Source organism: Pteropus vampyrus, unplaced genomic scaffold (assembly GCF_000151845.1).
Source record: "Pteropus vampyrus isolate Shadow unplaced genomic scaffold, Pvam_2.0 Scaffold5, whole genome shotgun sequence".
Lineage (NCBI taxonomy): Eukaryota > Metazoa > Chordata > Mammalia > Chiroptera > Pteropodidae > Pteropus > Pteropus vampyrus.
Genome location: NW_011888786.1, coordinates 9,576,766 through 9,597,856, shown reverse-complemented (window position 1 = coordinate 9,597,856; position 21,091 = coordinate 9,576,766). Strand labels below are relative to the sequence as shown.

The 21,091-nt window shown below is 34.9% G+C and overlaps 1 protein-coding gene across 1 annotated transcript in view; it reads right to left on the bottom strand.

The window, feature by feature from the left end:
- Positions 1-21,091, bottom strand: part of STIM2 (stromal interaction molecule 2) — a 119,402-nt gene that overhangs the window by 61,717 nt on the left and 36,594 nt on the right. The window contains exon 2 of the mRNA XM_011365948.2: positions 7,787-7,917. Coding sequence (XP_011364250.1) covers positions 7,787-7,917 — 131 coding nt within the window. The remainder of the gene's footprint in view (positions 1-7,786; positions 7,918-21,091) is intronic.

The window sequence follows — 21,091 nt, the reverse complement described above, 5'->3', positions numbered from 1 at the left end:
AACTATAATATGCTAAGGGCTTTAATGAGTGAAGTAGACAGTATGTAAGAACAGATAGGCAATATAAGCAGAGGGATGGAAATCCTACGAAGGGCTAGGAATGCTAGAGATCAAAGTCACTGCAACAGAGATGGAAAATGCTTCTGACGGGCTTATTAGTCCACTGAACACAGCAGAGGACAAAATTTCCTCTGAGTTAGAGACTATACGAACAGAAACGTCAAAACCCAAAAAGAGAACAAAGATTAAGAAAAACAAAAACGGAATATATAAGGACAGTGGGACAACAACAAAAGATATAACATATGCGTAATGGGAACATGAGACGAAGAAAGAGAAAAAGGAAGAAATATCTGCAACAATAATAACGGGATTTTTAGGACAAATACTCTGCACATTATAATGATGAATATATGTCATTATACATTTATCCAAACAGACCACACTAAATATGAACCCTAAAGTAAACTATGGACTTTGGGTGATTATGATGTGTCAATGTAGGTTCATCCTTGATAATAAAGGTACCAATCTGGTAAGTGATGCTGATAATGAAATAGATTATGCATGTGTGGGGGTAGAGGGTATGTGGGAAATCTGTTTCTTTCTCTGTTTTGTTATAAACTTATAACTGCTCTAAAAAAATTAAGACTTAAAAAATAAATGTTATGAAATAACATACACGTAAGAGTGTAAGAAAAGCAAGAACAATGAAGAAATCAGGACAAGTAGCCAGAAGCAGGAAGAAGAAAAGCCAAGCAAACTCTTTTCAGTCCTACTCCCTACAACACCATACTCAAATCAGACTGAACTATTCACTACTGCATAAACTAGTACCCTACATTCTTGCTTTAATGCTTTTTCCCTACCTTCAACTACCTTTATCTTGGAATGTCCTACCTATCACCTACACCTGTGAAAACTATACCCACTTCCAAAGGTCCATCTCAAGGACTCCTCCTTCTCAATTTTTCCTTGATGCTCCCCAAACAGATGTGCACGTTCTCTTCTGAATTGCAAGAGCACTGCCATGATTCATGTGTATTCCTAGTACATAATTTGCCATAATATGTCTTGTATTATACATATGTGACATTATATGCCCAACTAGATGATAAGCTCATGGAGATCTATGCTCATTTTTTCATTCTGCCTCATATTTAGCACAGTACTCTCTCTATTATAAATAGGAACTTTAAAACATTAGGTGTTTTTTTAAATGAATGGCCAGCGATCCTTAGTCAAGAGTGCAGGCATATATTCTAAGCCTTTGAGGGGACTAGGGAAAAGAACATAAAAAGTAAATGAGAACAAAAATAATCAACTACTTGATTTTAAATATCATTTTTAAATTTTCATTAAAAATTTCTATATCTCCTTAGTTATATCCTGAAAAAAATTTTAGGTACTTATGGGACAGAAAGAAAATATTTTTTTAAAGATCAGTTGGCAAGGATGAGCAATTAAAATAAAAAGCTCTAAATATTTTTTATAATTATTTTATACATTTTCAGGATCAAGGTAAAATAATCCTTCAGTTTTAAAGAAGTGCCCTTTATCAATTGACCTATAGTTTCAGCACTCCAGACCTAGTAACACTATAAAAAGGCCAGAGCGGGGGGGAGGGAGGAGGGCATGGTAAAAAGCAAGTTAGCAATACTTCAAGCCCAAAAGGTCAGGATAGGGAGCCTAAACTAAATACAAGGGATACTAGTAATCTTTTTGGCAAGTTAAGGTGGATTCTCCAACCAAGCTTAAGATAACACTCAAGACATAAGTCAATATGATTCAAACCAAATAAAGGGAACAAGTAGGTATGAGGTTCTAGTGGAAAAGCTGCATCAATAGCCTAAAGTTTCCAACTAAAATTGAGGTCATTAATAGAAACGCAGTTCAGGAAGGGAAGTTCTTTTGGTATCCAGGGCTCAAAACTGATCAAAACAAAACAAAACAAAACAAAACAAAACAAAACAAAACAAAAAAGCCCTTGGAACTGTATCTAAACATGTTCTGGAGAGTGAACAGGAGTTGGGATAGTTGGGCTCTGGTCAAGTTCTCCTTACACACACCATGTGACTCAAATAACATAACAGCTCTAAACTTCGATCTCATCTTTAAAATAGGGATACCACCTATCCTACCTATCTCAAAAAAATTTCTCTGAAGATAACTGTGAGACAGCATAGATGCTTTATAAATCACGGTGTTATAATCGACGCATGGTGAGTTTACCTAAGGCTAACAACAATTTACCTTAAATCTTCCCAATATAGCACATTACCTTACCATAAGACCACACAAACAGTTTTCTAGAGAAAAACAGTCTTCTGAAGACCATGTGGGTAGTGACTACAGCACTAAGTCCTGGGAGAAATTCTGGCAGGCCAAACACTGGATAGGTCCATAGGAAAATTTTGACATTATATAAAAGTCTTCAGACATGAAAATTTGGGAAAGCTAGGAAACTTACTACTATTTTTTTAAATTATAAAAGTCAAAGAATGGGTCAATGAGTATTATTTTAAGTAGATACAGAAAACAGTTAAGCTATATTATTTCTAGAGACTAAAAAGACAAAAAAAAAGCATTTTAAGAAAAAGGAGTATTACTTAGTTATTAAAAAAAGAAATCTTACCATTTGCAATGACATGGATGGACCTAGAGGGTATTGTGCTGAGTGAAATAAGTCAGACAGAGAAAGATAAATACCATAGATTTCACTTACATGCAGAATCTAAGGAACAAAGAACCAAACAAACTAGATGAAAACACTCACAGATACAGAGAACAAACTGGTGATTGCCAGAGGGGAGGGGAGTTGGAGGGTTGGATGAAAATGGTGAAGAAATGAAGAAGTACAAATTAGTAGTTACAATACAGTCACAGGTTTTTAGAACACAGCACAGGGTATATAATCGATATTATTGTAATGGTTGTGTGCAGTGCCAGATGGGTACTGGAGTAATCGGGATCACTTCATGAATTGTATAAATGTCTATTTTTTTTATTTAAAATAATAAACAAAAAAGAGTAAAAAATATATCTGAGTCTCTGTCCTGTTACTAGAAAAGTTGCATCATATAAAACAACTTAGGGTGATAGACTAAACGGAAATAGATCAAAGCTTTACTAATAGCACAAATCTTCACAAAATGCTTAGATCAATTTAATAACAACTTAGTGAAGAGCAAGATCCAGGTAAAGGTAAGTAAAATGGAAAGGAGACTGGCAAAGTATATAGGGAAGTAGTTAAAAGGCCCCATTTTCCTCTTTACACATGTTGCCCTGGTGTAATTATTAATAGCACCCTCTTTTACTCTAAAAAATATTCCAGTTTGAATGATGAATTATACAGTCACCCTATCTATAATGGCACAGAGTTGTTACAGTAAAGGTTTAATTTTATTTAATTCATTTGTGAAATGAAAATAGGTTCTGTACCCACCCAAACTCAGAGATCTTTTAGAAGATGAGACAATATGGGAACGTGCCAAACTCTCAGAAAAATATATTACATAAATGCAGTGCCCTGCTGTGATCCCAAAAAGGCCCAGGAAAGGAGGGGGCGGCGAGGAGCAGGACTGGCAGCACCGTCAGGCTGGAGCTGGAGGAGTACAGACGCAGGCCTGGGCGCACACCCCTGGTTCTCTGCCCCCTTTCAGTCTGTAACAGTGTGCAACCCGAAACTCTTCTTAAGGTAAGTTTAAAATTAACATGACAGGCGTGGGAAACAATTTTTTAATAAAAATTTGTATATATTCTTTTAATTTTTCAATTAGAGTTGACATTCAATATTGTATTAGTTTCAGGTATATAGCACAGTGGTTAGATATTTATATAACTTACAAACTGATCCCCTTAATAAACCTAGTAACCACCTTGCACCATACAGAATTATTACAATATTATTGACTACATTCCCTGTGCTGCACTTCACATTCCAGTGACTATTTTGTAACTCCCAATTTGTACTTCTTAATTCCTTCACCTTTTTTACCCTGTCCCACAACCCCCCTCCCATCTGGTAACCATCAGTTTGTTCTCTGTATCTATGAGTTTGTTTCTGTTTTCTTTGTTTATTTTGTTTTTTAGAACCCATATATAAGTGAAATCATACAGTATTTGTCTTTGTCTAACTTATTTCACTTAGCATAATACCCTCTAGGTCCATCCATGTTGGCACAAATGGTAAGATTTCACTCTCTTTTATGGCCAAGTAAGATTCCATTGCATATATGTATCACATCTTCTTCACCCAGTCAATTGTCTACTGATAGACATTTAGGTTGCTTTCATATCTTGGCTATTTTAAATAATGCTGCAACAAACAGAGATGCATTTATATTTTTGAATTAGTGTTGTAGCTATACTGAATGGAAGGCACCAAACTAGTACAAGATTTCTTTGGAAAATACCCAGAAGTGGGATTGATGGATCATACGGTAGTTCTATTTTTAATTTTTTGAGGAACCTCTATACTATTTTTCCATAGTGACTGCAATACCAGCTGACATCTTAATTGCAGCCTTGTGAAAGACCTAGAGCCAGAAGACTCTGCTAAGCTGCACCTAGATTTCTGACCTACAGAAACCATGGGATGATAAATGTATATTGTTGTAAGCCACTACATTTAGGGTAAATTTGTTACACAACAATATGATAACTAATACACAGGTTAAATTTTACATTTAGAAAATTTCAGTAAAGAACACATGCATGCATTCCTTTAGAAACAGTACTCCACATAATCGAAAACTCGGTGATCCTATTTTTAAAAGTATTTTCTACTATTTTTTTCTAACCCTACTTTTGCCTGTTTTCACAAGTGACTTTCCTTGTTTCAGATACAGATATAGCTATGTTATTAACTAAGTTTGCTGAGGTGTATAGACAAATGTTGACAAAAATGTTTTTCAGGCAGAACAACTAATGTAAGAAAAACTGAAATACCAGGTACGATATTTCATATAAGTTGGTCTTAAAGTTGGCTATATATCAAACCAACTAATAAGAACAAAAACTCTAAAACTATTCTGCATGTCATCGATAAAAAGAGAAAACGGATAAAGAGAAAATTTAGAAAAAGGGAAGGATTTTTTTTAATTAAAAGGAAAAAGTAAAAACAAAACAAAGTTCATACACACTAGAAACAATAATAAATTTTTCAGTTACCAAGAAAGCAATAACAATGTGAATTCTCATTACTCCGCCTGATGTGCTATGGGCAACAAAATCATTCATTTCTCTTATTTAAATTATTTGTCAGTCAAGTAACTACACTTCCCAAAATATCTTCAATATTGACAGAACACGTAAGCTTAACTGTGATCAGTGACTCAACCTAAACAAGTCACAGATTCAGCATATACTGACATCTAATTTTTTTTGATCGTGGGCCAAGAAACAATGACCTAGAGAGTGAAAACTTTCCATCCTGTCCCTAATCTGAAACATCCCTAAGTCCTCCAATTTCAGTTTTCAAATAGCTCTGGAAAATTGCCAGATATTTAATATCTTATTTGTCCAAGTACTACATACACTACGCTGTGTTACCCTTCTTAACGTAGCCTACTACGACCACCCTATTTAAAATTATCTCAGTAAGAAATCAGTTAACGCAGACATTAAATATAAGACTGATCTAATAAGCAATAAGAATTCACTGTTAAGTTTCTTAGCTAGAGGAAAACACTCTCAAAGTGATATTCATGATGCATTAGAGAGGAAAAGTTTAGAGATGATAATATAGGCACAAGATAATACCTAGATTAAAATAAAGTAACAAATAACTGGAAAAGATAAGTGAGAAAGGAAGAAAAAGAAATAAATTTTAAGAACACAAAATTTTATTTATAGTAGGGGTTGGCAAACTAAGCCTGTTGCTTGTTTTTGCAAATAAAGTTTTATTGGAACACAGCCATGCCCATTAGTTCATGGCTGCTTCGCATTACAATGGGAGAGGTGAGTAGTTACAAGAGAGACCATAAGGTCCACAAATCTAAAATATTTAGTAGCTGGTCTGTAGTAGTTTCCTAAGGCTGCTGTAACAAAGTACCCCAAACTAGATGGCTTAAAACAACAGAAATTTATTTTCTCATAGTTCTAGAGAAAAATCTGAAATCAAGGTATCAGCAGGGCCATGCTCTCTCAAAGGCCCTAGGGAATAATCTGTTCCATGCCTTTCTCTTAGCCTCTGGTGTTACCAACAATCTTTGTTATTCCTTGACTTGTAGCTACATTAACTCCAATCTCTGCCTCTAGTGTCATATGGTTATCTTCTCCCTTGTCTTTGTTTCCACATGGCATTCTCCTCTAAGGAAACCACGCATATTGGATTAAGGGCCCACACTACTCCAGTATGTCATCTTAACCAATTATAGCCAAAATGATCCTGTTTCCAAATAAGGTCACATTCTCAGATAACGGGGTTTAGGACTTCAAAGTATGTTTTTTGAAGGGTATAGATTTCGAGCCACAACTTGGTCCTTTACAGAAAAACTCTGACAATTCCTGATTTAGATGAATAAGAATTGAGAAGAAGTAGGTCTAGAAGTGTCATTCAACAGTGAGAGATTTCAAGGAGAGCTGGGATTTTGTTTTAGACAAAGTAATTTGAAAGCAAACGTAAAAGCCCTCAGAAGATGTCAGGCAGAAAGCAATTTATGTAGGTTAGGAATCTGGCCTGGCTTAGAGATGGAGTAACCAAGAGCAGCCTAAAGATAAATGAGCATTCTTAAGGTAAATACTTTATACAGCAGGTCAAGAATTAATCTTTACAGACTGTTATTGTTAGATAAAAATGTGATTAAATAACATTTAGAGGATAATAATGCACAAAATGTAATTTAGTATCATATAAACTAAAAGAGAAGCATCTCAACAGTGACAACAGAGGTTGAAGAGGCCTGAAAAATGACCAAGGGATTTTGTTAGAATGAGACCATAGCCAAATAAAGGAAAAAACTCTTATGAAGAAACTAAGAGGGACACATACCAAGGGGAAGATGAGAATGCTTAAGAAATAAAGCATTATTTATTTGTATAGAGAGTACAATAGAGTATTACATTGGTGACTCCCAATAAACCACATCTCCTGGTATTTGTGCTGTTGTATAATCTCTCACATGGACTCTGAGCATAGCCAAAACTTGCCTTAGCCATCTGACTGGCAGGCAGAGGTATGATAACCACTTTCATATGGGAACTTGTTTTCTTGGAACACTGCCACCTGGAAGCCAGCTGCCATGCTGTAAGGAACCTTGAGCTAGACTCCTGAACAATAAGAGCCTTCGTGGAGAGAGATTCTGAAGGACAAGAAGTCCTCTTAGGTATTCCAGCCCGAGCAGAGCTCTCAACTACATGGAACTGCCATAGTGACCTCAACCCATACTTATGGGAAGAGAAAAGATGCCCAGCTGAGCCAAATCAACCCAGAGAATCATAAGAAATAATAAACTACTGTCATTTTAAGCCATTAAATTTTGTGGTGGTTTGTAAAGCAGCAATAGATAACTGATAAAGTCAGAAAAGGATACATGTTTGAGAAATTCAAGAACATAAGACTAAGGATTCTTACTAAACTGAGAAGACTTGGTATACACATGAAGAGTGGAAAAAAAGGAAAAAGAAAAAATATGTAAATACAAAGGGTAAAATTAAAAAGTAAAGAGAAAAACTAAAGCTGTTGAAGGAGTTGAATCATATGAGGAATAATGGGGAAATTTAAGACTACAATCTCAGTCATTGTGTTTTATGAGAATACCAGGGAAAAAGTTTTTCCACCTACTTCATCACTTTCATCTACTTCAATTCCACCATCTTTGTCATCATCCATTTGTTTATGTATTGTTTGAAGAGCTTCCAGACTAAATCTGTCTTCTTCTGTGAAGCATGGTGGACTTAGTGACATGCAGGGATCTGAAATACAACAAAGGGCAATTACTAACTTGCCATACCAAAACACAGGCTATAGTTAGAGAATACGATTTTTTTAAAACAACCCAACAAATTAAATTTCAGACTAAGTCAAACGACGAGGCTTTTAAAAGTCTAGCAGAGTATTCTTCACATCAAAAGTATAATATATGATCACAATTAACTAAAAGTAAATAATTCAACTTAATTGATATTAGGCAACTAAAACCAGGAGTTACACCAGTAATAACTTCAGGTTGTCTACATTCTTCCACATCTTTAACCATTTTCTTCTTATGCAACCTATTATATTTACCAATTATTCCCCAGACACACACACACAAACAATATGAATTCCTCTTTTAAAAAAGAGAAAACAATAATCACATACTACAAGGTGCTATTTTTTGTATAATCCAATTTAATTAAAATGTGTAAGTGCTGAGAAAATATCACAAATATAAGTAGAATATTCACGTGATCCTTAAAAACATTTTTTTTCATTTTTCTATTTGAGAGAATCCAAGAGCCAAGTCATATGACTTTTTAAAATATGTAAATAACTTCTTAGATTCAACAAGGAAAAGCCAAAAGGAAAAAAAAAATGATTTTTTTAAAATCTTGTTCCACCTGCTTTCTTTAATATATATTTATTGGCTAAACCTTTTCCTGTGGAAAAAAATGTGAATCCTTACATTCAGGTTGTCTAAAAACTAAGAATTTAGAGAAAATATAGAGTTTTTCATGGCTTAACATCGGAATAATAAAAATTACCTCTTGTGGACTGACCTAGCAAAACAGCCTATATACCAAAATAGAAACGTACTACCAAAACTTTACAAATTTGGATTGACAAATTTCAGGAACTTTTAGTTTACCAGGTCACTAAAACAAAATCCTTTTAAAATGTCACCAGAACCACATGTATTTCTAGAAATAGTACGGCCTTAAAATTTAAAGTGGTTATTAGCATAATAGAGGAGGTTAGCCAGTTTGGTTATCTCAACAATAGTTTAAAATTTAGTTTATCATTTGGCCCTGTTACGAATTAACTGACTGTGGACAAATCACTTGTCCTCGTGTTTTAGTTACCTCATTTTTAAAACAAAGCAAGTAGCCTAGATGCTTACTAAACAGACTAGATGCTTACTAAGATCTATTTCAGCTACAATAACCTAAGAATATCTAATTTTATGCTTCAGGGGAAAAAAATACAAGAAAAGAAGCCAATAGTGGAAACCAACATACTTTTATTTTCTGAAAAACAATGCAAACCAGTATCATCTACATGTTCCAGCTACTGCCCATTTTGGTGATTTAACATTTTTAATAGTTTTAATTCAAATCTAATTTAATCTTTTTAGTCTTGGAAGGGAAAGAAACAGAAGAGGGAACTCTATAGAAATTGAAAAAGAAGTTATGTGACATACGTATATGCACATATAAATATTTGAAGCTCTGATTAAGATTTGCTAAAATGTAAGAACTTATAGGCAAATGGTCAGTTATAATCCCTAATTCGCAACCACAACCCTGATATGCCTATGAGTTTAAACTCATTTGTAATTATTTTAAATGAATGAAAAGTAAAAGATAAGCTCTCAGATACCATAAGGACATATGGTATAAAGATCAGTATATACGACAAGTTGCTGCCTCTAGCAGACCTATTTTTATACATATTTTATTTTGCTAATAAACATATGAAGTGAAAGTGTTACTGCAACAATTATATAAGGAAAGGGTGAGCATCACTCACTCTGATTCAATAGGATTTGTCAAACTCTCTAAGAAAAGTCAACAGTGAGGGCTGTACAAATCAAACAAAACAAAAATTAAGAGGAACATGTGACCTGAAAAATTTCATGTAAAAATTAAATTGGTAATTGTTTACTTAAATTAACTTGTTTAATAAAACATTATCTTTCAAGGTCTACTGCAGGATAATTTCTCCATGAAGCATTTCATAAAACCATCTCCTACTGATTACTCGTTTCTCTGAACATTCCATCCATTCAGTGTCTACCATTGCTAGGTACTGGAAATACCATAGTGAACAAAAGAGACAGGAATTCTTTGTGAAACTTCCATTCCAGTGGGGTAGATGAGCACAACAAGATAAATAAGTAAAAAGTGTAACATGTTAGGAGTGGTAAGTAGTAAAGAGAAAAACAGAGTAAAGCATAGCTGTGAAATGCCAAGGGATTTGAAATTTTCAATTATATTTTTATTCTCAAATCATTCTACCTAAGTCCTCATTTAATGTTGTACTTTATAAATTAATCTGTAATTACTTTATGAATCCTTTTGTCCACATAATTAAGCTTATGAACAGGGCCAGGATTATATTCTTCCTTTTCTCACATGTTCATAATACCCAGGACCTAGCTGGACATATTTGGGGTCTCTGATGAATGAACCTAGATTTAACCAAAGTTCTAGGTTTTTATACTGTGCAAAACAGTGACAAGCATTAGGAACTAAAGAGATAATAAGAGCATCCTGTACCCAGAAAAAGCTCACAGTCTACTGAGAAAGAAGGCATGTGGACAATATATTGGGTTAGGTACCACTGAGAACATTAGTCGTAGTGTGTTATGAAAACATGGAGGAAAAGCACCTAATCCAGACTGGAAAAGAAAAGTCCGTTATCTAGAGGTAACTTTGGGGAGTTTTAAATGATCTGGAGTTAGTTGATGACATCAGGAAGCAGAGAAAAGCATGCCTGGGGAAAAAAAATATCATATTTCAGTGGTATAAAAACACGGAACATTCAGAGAAATGCAACTGGTTAGTATGTCTAGAGTACAGAGAACATTTAAAAGAAAAGTCAAAAGATCAAGTAGGAGAGTAAGATCAAGTAAGATCAAGTAAGAAGAGACCAAATCTCTGCAAGTGATTTTCCATACTAAGGAACTTGGATTTTTAATCCTGAAGACTATGAGCAGCCCACAGAGGATTTCAAGGAGAGGACTAACACAATCAGATCCATTACAGAAAGATCATTCTGGTGACAGTGTAAAATAGACAGGCTGGAGGCAAGACTTGGATGCACAGCTGTCAGAAAGTGCTACAGTAATCCTGGCAACACTCAACAGTCCATGCCTCCAAGGAATGGAGGAGGTAGATGATGAAGACTGCTCCAGGGTTTGGTGTTTTGCCAAGTTGGAGCAGCAGAAGGAAGACAAGACAAAACAAGGAGTTGAAGATATGGCATGAGTAATCCATTTCTTCACATAAAATTTCATTTCCTCTCGGTACAATGACTTAAGGCCTAGAAATCTAACAGAATAGTTGAGAATTCTGAATCTAATACTTGTTCTAAAATCTCCTACATTTCTTTCCTTTTAACTAACCTTCCAGGTCAATTCAGCACAAGCAATCATTATAACTCAAATTATCTGACCTACATTTCTTTTAAAATATACAAACTTTTATAAAAGATCTGTGCCTATAATGAATCATGTATAATGGTTTCCAAAACAATGGTTAAAATGCCAAAATCATTCTCCTTTGCCAACATCTCAGAGACATCTACCTTAGCTACCCAAAATGCACCAGTGCACATCATGTACTCCACAGCCAGAGTATTTTTCTCCTCTAAACAGATTTCGCTCGTTCATTTAAACATGATATAGAGTGCCTGTAATGTGCCCTCTGCTTGGTGTGGGGTATCCAATGTGACAACTAAGACAAATTTCCTCACTTTGTGTCCTCACTTTGTGTTAAATGCAACATAGACTTAATTATTAGACCAGCCAAAGGAACTGTGAAAGGCAGAGGAAAAGTTCTTCCTCCCCACACTTTCAATTACGGAGTAATTTATTATATTATATAAATGGAGTATCTATTATATAAATATATATACATATATATAAATGATAAGTTATTCATTTCACTTTGCCTATAAAGTAGGCATTATTGTTCCCACTTAATAATTGAGAAAAGACTGAATCAGTGAGGGCCAGATTATAGAGGGAACTACAGATGATCCTAAAGTGAAAATAAAGAAAAATATTAATAAGCTGCTCACTCAAAGCCCCTACTTGGAGTTTCCCCTGCCTACAAAGCTCTTTCTCCCAAGCACACCCATGGCTGGATAACTTTTCACTCCAACTTAAATGTTTCTCTTCAGAGACCATCCTACTTCTCTATCCAAAATAGCCTTCGCTTTTACTACTTGCTTTATTTTTCTTCATAACACTCTATCACAGTATGCTGTATTATATATTTATGATTTACTTACTGTCCAACACCCCCCACTGTAATGCAATCATGAGATCACAGGTTTTGTTTTGATCATTTCTTTCCCAAGCGCCTAGAACAGTGTCCGGCATATTACTATTATTATAACTATACATTACTACAATTAATAAGTAATTATGCCTGACTTTTACATGCAAGTAACTGCATTTTTGGTGGCATTAGAAAAGAGAAATTGGAATTTAATAAGTTGGGTTTGAAAAAGATAAAACAGAACAAACAGGAAATATGATGAGCTCTGTAATCTACAAACAGTAGCTTGGCCAGCCAACCGCGTCTCAATTGAGAGTGCTACATAGTGCTCCTCCCATCTCCCTCCTGCTCACCTCTCCGATTGCTGCTGCTTCTGGCAGGAAAGCCAAGGATGTTAAGTAACTGTAACGCACAAGCCAGTCCAACATAACAAAGAACTGTCCTCTGCTATGCCAACAGTACTCTCCAAAGGGAGGAAGAAAACACTAGCAAGTGAGAGGTGCAGGAGCAGCAGGATATGAATCTGGAAAGATAGCCTGGGGCTATCTCTCAGGGAAGGACAATGAACCTCAGAAAGAGGAGTCTAAGAGAAGCCACTAATGATTTTTAAGTAGGACTGTAACATAATGATAAATGTTACAGTCCTAATTTTTACAGAGAAATTAAAATTTATATTTTGTGTAGTGCTTTCAAGTTCAAAAAAATACTTTCTCATATAGTCAATTTTATTTTGATCTAGAGAAGACTGCTTCTTCTCTATATCACATGCTTGTTCCCAATGAATGCCTATTCCAAAACTCCAGGCAGAAAGTAATAAAATGTAAGCTACAATCATGGTAGTGAGGATAGAAAGAAAAGGTCAGACTAAAGTGACAAGAGAAAGTAGTGAGAGAAAAGAAACAAGTATAACTGACATTCCAGGCCCAAAAATGTAGGTAAAATAAAAGTATATTTCTCTTCTTTTTGGGTTAGCCAGACCAAATAACACATAGTTAGCAAATGTATCAAATGTGATTCCACTAAGCCTTCACCAAAGGAATACATATTCATGCTATACAGTTCAGAAACCTAAGAAAATCAGAGCTTAAGAAATAAATGAAGCTGAAAAAGTAAATCCGGTCTTTACAGCTAATTTCCCTCCTATAATACCTTTAAGGTCAGCAAATTTCATGCAGAAAAGAACAACTAAGAGGGGAGCCGGCTGACTGTTAATCACAAACCAATGACTGCAGACCATTAACAACGAACAACACCATATACTGCCAAGAACTTGGCTTACCATACTGGCAACTATTTATGAGTCTCATGATTAGGATTTTCTTAATTACTACCGCTGAGAGAAATTTTTAAAATAAATACTATTTGTATTTTGTACTTCCATTAACAGTCCAAGCATTTATCAAATCAAATCCTCTAATCTGAATATTTTGAGAGTAAATTTTCCCTAAAATCTTCAGAGATAATTCTTTGGTGTAATTTTTCAATAAACCAGCGATCTGATTCAAAAGCAAAAAGTGAATAATGTCTCCTTTCTCTTCTGATATCCTTTTTAGGGCAGAGTCTGTGTTATTCCTTTATATTCCCAGTGTCCAGCACACCATTAACACCTAGTATATAGTAGGATTAATGAATGTTTCTCAGAAAATCTAATAAATAAATAAATAATAAAAGCTTCTGCATACTTTAGAAAGAAGTGAGTTTCAGCCTATTATCTATTATATTATCTGGTATACAGTAAATATTCAAAATATGCTAATATTTATTGAGAGTGTACTGCATGGCAAAACAACAAATGAGAAAGGTAAATTTGTAACTGGTATATATAATGCTATACCTGGATGCTATAAAAATGTAGGCAGAGGACTCTAGAATCTCTAAGATTTACTCACACTTTTGAAAAGTTCAACAGTTAAAAGAGACAGACCTTACCAAAGGACGGCTGAGAAACCACTGCAGATGTATCTATTTATGACTTAAGTCTTATACTGAACAGAAAATAAAGGGCCTTTACTTTGAAAACCCTTCTGATTGATGACTGCCTCTTGGAACTCCGAATCTCTTTAACCACTCCGTATAAAAAGTACCTATTAATTAGTCTGGACTCTTGTGAAAAGTTTCCCCTGATCGTTGGCTAAAAATTTCCCTAAAAAAAATTGCTAAGTTCAAGCAATTTTTGTTTCAAATAGACAATCTGATACAAACCTAATTGCTTAGGTCCTTTTCACTTTCCAGGGACATTTTTTAATTTACTATCTTCTAATTATTTCACTCTCACTTATTCCCCGACCCATGAAAAGCATCATGTCCTTGCCACTTTGTACTTCTTAATCCCTTCGCCTAAGGTCCTTCTCAACTACTCCTCTCACATACATTTCCCCAACTAACCTCGGGAAATCTGTTGGCTCTGTCTTCAAAACATTATCTAAACTCTGCCTTACTCAGTCACTACCCTCTCTTGCATATATTACTGTCCTTCACCCTTTAATGTCTTCTCTCCCCTTCTTTCACAGTCAAATCCATGGCCACTCCCCTGCAAACGCCCTCCATTTCCTTGCCCTTCTCTCACTTCATTATACTTGGTTAGCAAAGCCATAACCCTGGTAAAACTCTAATTCTCCGCCTGCTGTGCACCCGCACCCATGCATCTAAACATGGAAGATCATAATGCCTGAAAATCCAAAACCACAGACTTCAACTTCACCCTTAATGCTGCCAGGCAACCATACCGTAACTCCCTGGTCTAGTCACTCTCCCACTCTGTTTCACACCTTCTTGATCCTGAACCCTCAATGCCTTCTCCTCATCCTTCTTCACCATGATGACTTTCTTTCCTATACTTCACTGAAAGAAAAAAAAAATTAAACAATCAGAAGAAAACTTCATAAGCTCTCACAATCCACTAAACTACCTCCCAGTGTCTATACTTTATACTATGTCTCTGGCCTATTGCCACAGATGAATTATCCAAGTTTCTGCGTGACACCAATCCTTATATTTGTGAACTAAGTCACATCCCATTTGTCCCTCAAGAGCACTAATCCAGAAATTCACCTCTAACATTTTGCTCTCAATAGATCACTGGCAGCAGAATATAAACATGCTTTTTCTCCCATCCTTAAAAAAAAAAATCTCAACCCCACTTCATCACTAACCCATTTCCTTGCTCCCCTTTGCAGATAACCTCCTTGAAAACACTGCTAACTTACCATCTCCAATTTCTCTCCTCCCCTTTTCTCTTAAAATAGACTCCAATCAGGCTTTTGTTCTCATCACTCCACCAAAACTGCCTTAGTCAAAATCACCAGTAATCTCTACATTACTAAATCCAATGGTCAACTATCATTTCTCATGTTAACTCGGCCTATCAGAAAGCATCTGCCACAGCTGATCTTTCCCTTCTTCATTCAGTTTCCAGGACAACATGTTTTTTTCTTCTCCTCACTGATTGTTCCTTCTCAGTCTCTACTTCCAAACGGCATGAGGAAACTTTTGGGGTTGACAGTTATGTTCACCGTTTTAACTGATGGTGGTGATGGTGGTGACACTTATCAAACTGTACACTTTAAATAGGAAACATTTATCATATGTCAATTATCCTCAAAAAATGTTTTTAAAAAACCTGTCTGCCTTCATATACCATTCCTAGTCTCCAACATTACTCAGAGATCATGAAAACAGGATTATTATAGTTGGTTTTAGATCTTAGAATGAAAATATCCTGGCCACTGAGAACAGTTAGTTTCTTTTTCATCCTATTCTCTCTCAAAAACTTAGATCTACCATTTTCAATCAATTATTTTCCTGACAAAAAGAGACGATCAAATCGGTGAAGAGTTCGACTTTATTTTGTCATCTAGCAACATTACAGTATCAAAAATAATCTGTCTTCCTTGTTTTTACTCCAAAAATAACATTCAGAAATGGCTTTTATTAAGCACTCTTTGCAAGCGTCAGCTAAATTAGGCCTTTAGTATTATAAAGGTAGTTTAGAGAGAGATGTGTGCCACTTTCTTATTTACTGAGTTATGTGTCCTATTTTCTATCTTTTCATAAATTTATATTCCAGTTTCAACATTAACTATATCAGGTATTTTAATAAATACTATTAAGTAATTAAGTTAAAAAGTCCTTGAAGTATACAGAAAAAAACAAATTCATTAAACTAGTTTACAAAAATCAAGCACGTATGTGTGTGTATGTAAGTGTAAAACTGTTGAGCTAGCAAGACTTCATGAAAATTAAATGTTCAAGGGGCCACTCTGATTATGCCACAACTCCAAGCATTTAGCAGAGCTCATCAGAGTAAGAGACTCATAGGGACATAGGTGAAACAGTGTCAGATTTGTATAGAGAAGATTCAGGTAGTTGCAGAATGTGGATTTAAAGAAAGCAGATTGGAGGTAGGGAGACATTTATTACCCTAAGCAACAAGGTCTACACTAAGGCTGTGCTTAAAAGGTAAGAGGAAGAGGCAAATTACAAAAATATTTACAGGGTAAAGTTTACTAATTCTCAGAATTCCCATTCATCCCACTATGGTATGCAGCCTCCACTAAATAAGGATGTCATCATTCAGGAAAAGACAAGTTTTTCATCATCAAGCTTAAAGATAACTATCATTTTCCTTTGTATTTTATAATTTTAGAGAAAGATACATCTAGACATATAAACGAAATTCCTGATTGATAAGATACTAAAAACTAAACTCATGTTATTATAAACTTTCTTTTGGCCCCATTAACAACGGGAAGACTGTTGTTACAGATGATCTAGGAAAACCCCACCTACTACATGACAGAACACCACAACAGCCCCCTTCTAGCCCAGGGCACGAGGAAAAGATAAGATGCAGGGTGACACCAAATAGGCAGAAATTTGCCTAGAAGGACACACTGTCAAAAAGACTGACAATTACTGCATTCTTTCTGCCTGCAGAACTCAATCAGAAGTTTCTAAGAAATGATTTAGAGTGATCTAGAATAGAATGAAAGAACTAATTCATAAAACAGTGCTGATCATTTTAAGTAATATTAGCTTTGCTTCCTGAAATCTGTGTAGATTCTACACTGAAAAGTCTTATTTACATTATTACCATAATCCAGGCATAAATTTTGCTTTCATCTAAAGTTAAACAGCTTTGTAACTAAAAGACATGATTTCTACCCTAAATGTGGCTATACTCTAACAATTAAGAACAAAGTTCTTTCCAGATGAGCAATCTGATCAGAACTGAGTCCATCTTTGGAACACAAACTTGTAGCTCTAAGTATTTCTGACAGGGAGGGGGAATAAGTGAGATCGTCTGTATACTGTCTCATTATTAAAAGCCCAAATCCAGTTCCCTCCTCTCACCTCTCCACCACTGGCACCAGAGACAACCTCATCGCTTCTCTCACAGCCTTCCTGTAATGGTCTCCCTATCATGAGTACCACCACACTACAAATATACCCCTTTTTACAGCCGCCATAGCTTTTTAGAATATGATGCTAGTCACATCACCTCTTCTACTGAAATCCTTCAATATCTTCCAATCTCCCAAAGGATAAAGCCCAATCTCCACGGCATGAAATACAAGGCGCTTTCTGAGCCTTGAAGAATCACTTCATCAGTGATTCATCTCTATAAAACCTTCCTGACCTTCCTAATAGTTGACATTTCCTGTTCTCCACTCTTACAGCATTTTATGCACAACTATTATAATTGCAAGTAACTGTTTATCTATAAACACACAATCTTCCTAAATAATCACACTACCACCAACTTTGGTGTCAGACCTGAACTCAAATCTCAATTCCGTTATTTCCTAACCATGTAATCTTCAGCAAGCTCCTTAACATCTTTGATTCTTAGTTTCCTCAGATGCAAAATTAGCATAAAATATTCACACTCATGAGTTCCTATGAATAGCAATGAAAAAAAATATAAAGAATAACAGTCCTAGAAAACCTAAAGAACTGTAGTGCCACTAATAACAGCCATAAAACCTAAAAAGAAACTAATACTTATTAAAGGAACTAAACCTTTTCTATAGCAGGTACAAGACTACCTTTGTGATAAAGATACATGTACAAACAGTTTCTGACTTAAGATCGTACACCTTATGATTTTTCAATTTTATGGTAGTGTGAAAGCAATCTGCACTCAGGAGAAACTGTCCTTTGAATTTTGATCTTTTCCCAGGCTAGTGATATGCAATATGAGTCTCCTGTGATGCGAGGCAGCAACAGCAAGTCACAGCTCCCAGTCAGCCACATGATCACAAGGGTAAACAACAGATACTCTACACTATACTGTGTTTTCTAGCATTTTTTGGATATTGTTTTGTGTTTTCACATCCCATCAGGTATATCAAATGCCTGTGTCTCCTGCTTCTGGTAAGAAGAGGACAAAGGCAATTACTCTTGAGATGAAACTCAAGATAATTGCCCAACTGTAGGCTAATGTAAGTTTTCTGAGCATCTTAGCTACACTAAGCTATGATGTTCAGTAGGTTAGGTTTATTAAATGCATTTTTTACTTACAGTATTTTCAACTTACAATGGGCTAATTGGGTCGTAACCCTGGCGTAAGTTGAGGAGCACCTGTATAGAATTTTATTTAAAGAAAACGTTTTTCAGAGAAAAAAAAGTCACAAGCCTATGTAACAACTAAACTAACATTAAATCTGATCTTCAACATTAAGTCTACAAAATTATAATTCATTTTACATAAATTCCTATCGAACGCTCATAGAAAATAGTATTTAAACAAAATTATAAACAGCCTCAGTTCTTAGAAACTTTATTCAAAGTAACTATTAACAAATCTAGTATTTGATGGTATTTCCTCTAAAAATAAATACAACTGGGATTAAAATGACTTAAGCAAATTTTTTTTAAAAACTCATCTAAAATACGGGACACATTTTCTACAAAGATGTTTAGGATTTTTAAATTGCCTCAGCAAACCTGGGCTTCTCCCTCTAATGTGTCCCTATGCATCTCAACATTTCACAGGAAACAAACTTCCTAGGAGAGAAAGGATAAGAAGGGAAGGAAAGAGGAAATTCTTACATGAGAGCAGACAACAGAACTGGAGATAAGGATTAACAACTGAAATGCTTGCTGTACCTTATGGAGGGGAAGGGGGAAAGAAGGGGCAACTGGAGGGAAGGAGTGGGGTGCTGTCTGGGGTTCCAGTCTCTGGAAGAAAGCAGTCCCCTCCTGGGGAGCAGACATCACAACTACTGTATAATATACTGACTCTTTAAAGCTCAAATAATAACAAACCTTTCAATTTCGTTAAAGGAAACAATCTTTTTTCCAAGACTATTTAGAGAAAATAAGAAATGAGACAAATTTGATTTCAAGAAAGTACCTTTTATAAACACAATTAGTTTGAAAGTGTTCATGTTAAATATAAGATTTTACTAAAATTATACTGAACCAATGGTTTTTAAAGTAAAATTTTAACTGAACTTCAAGTACGAAGTTATGCAGCAACCACACAGGGCCTTAGTTCTTACTGTATTAGATGAATTTTAATCCCTGAAAAGTATAACAAGTCTCTCTTTGTCTAAATTCTGGAGGGGGTAATTCAATAACTACTTTGACAGCAGTTTTAATTACTGGTAACTTAAGAAACTAAAGTCTTAAAATTCCTTTTTCTCCCTAATGTCACATGTACTTTTCTACCTAACCTCTTGGGAATGATACACTCAGCTATGTACCTAATGAAGTCAAGGTTTCTGTCAAGTATCTAACATTTAATTTGAAGGAAGGCAAAAAAGGAAAAGCCAGATGATTTGAGAAGCAGGAAGTCTGAGTTGTGCGGTCAGCTCTATACATACACTAGCAGCTTCTACTTCCTGTATCATGGAGGAGTCCACACAGATCTCAAAAGTTCCTTCTAACTCTCTAACTTACACTGTCTTTAAAACCTTTCATTTATATAGTTTATAAAGCTCTTCTCAGTTTATCTTTATGAAAACTATGTGAAGTAGATATTTGTTCCACAAATGATGAATCTGAGGCCCAGAAAGTAAAAGATACAACTAAGACAGTAACTGGCAAAGCCAGAAGTTGAATTTGGATATCTAACTCAAAGTCCTCTAACGTCTCCTTAAAGAATCATTATTCAGAAATCTTACAAACTTGAGAAGCTTAAAATACAAATCTAAACAACTGTATTATTAAAATACAAATCTAAACAACTGCAATATAGTAGAAAACATATTTGTTAAAGAGTCATTGTATTCAGTAAGTGGAATTATTTTACAGACAAAAAGCATGTTGGATACAACTCAAAAAAACAGAGACAAAAGAGTTCTGCTCAAAACATTCAGTGAAAAATATTACTCAGCAACTGAATTTTTCACTTATAACTACTGGCTTGTCACCACAGAAAGATACTACTTTTACATTACATTCTTCAAAGACCTAAAAACTAAACCACCTGGGAATTTTTCCCACAAAGAAAATTCCAAGCCCGGATGGTTTCATTAGTGAGTTCTAGCAATAATCAGGAAAAAAGGAATTAGATTCTTCATACAAACTTTTACAGAGAATACAGAGAAGAAATTTCCTTAACTCGTTTTATGAAGGTAGCTTAACACTAGTACCAAAACCAATAAAACAGCAGTAAAAATGAAAATTATAAAGCCAGCTTCACTCATGAACATAAACATAAAAATGTGAAAATATTAGCAAATTAAATTCAACAAACCACAAATATAATAATATATCATGACACAGTTGAGCTTATTCTAGGAATAAAAGATTAGAAAATCAATAAGAGTAATTCAAATTAACAGATTAAAGGTATAAAACTCATATAATCATGGGGATACGGGAAAGCATTTCATAAAATTAGACATTACTGTATGATTAAATGCATAGAATGTAAGAAGACATTCTTAATCTGATAAAGAACCTATAGCAAGCCACATTCTTAATAATAAAA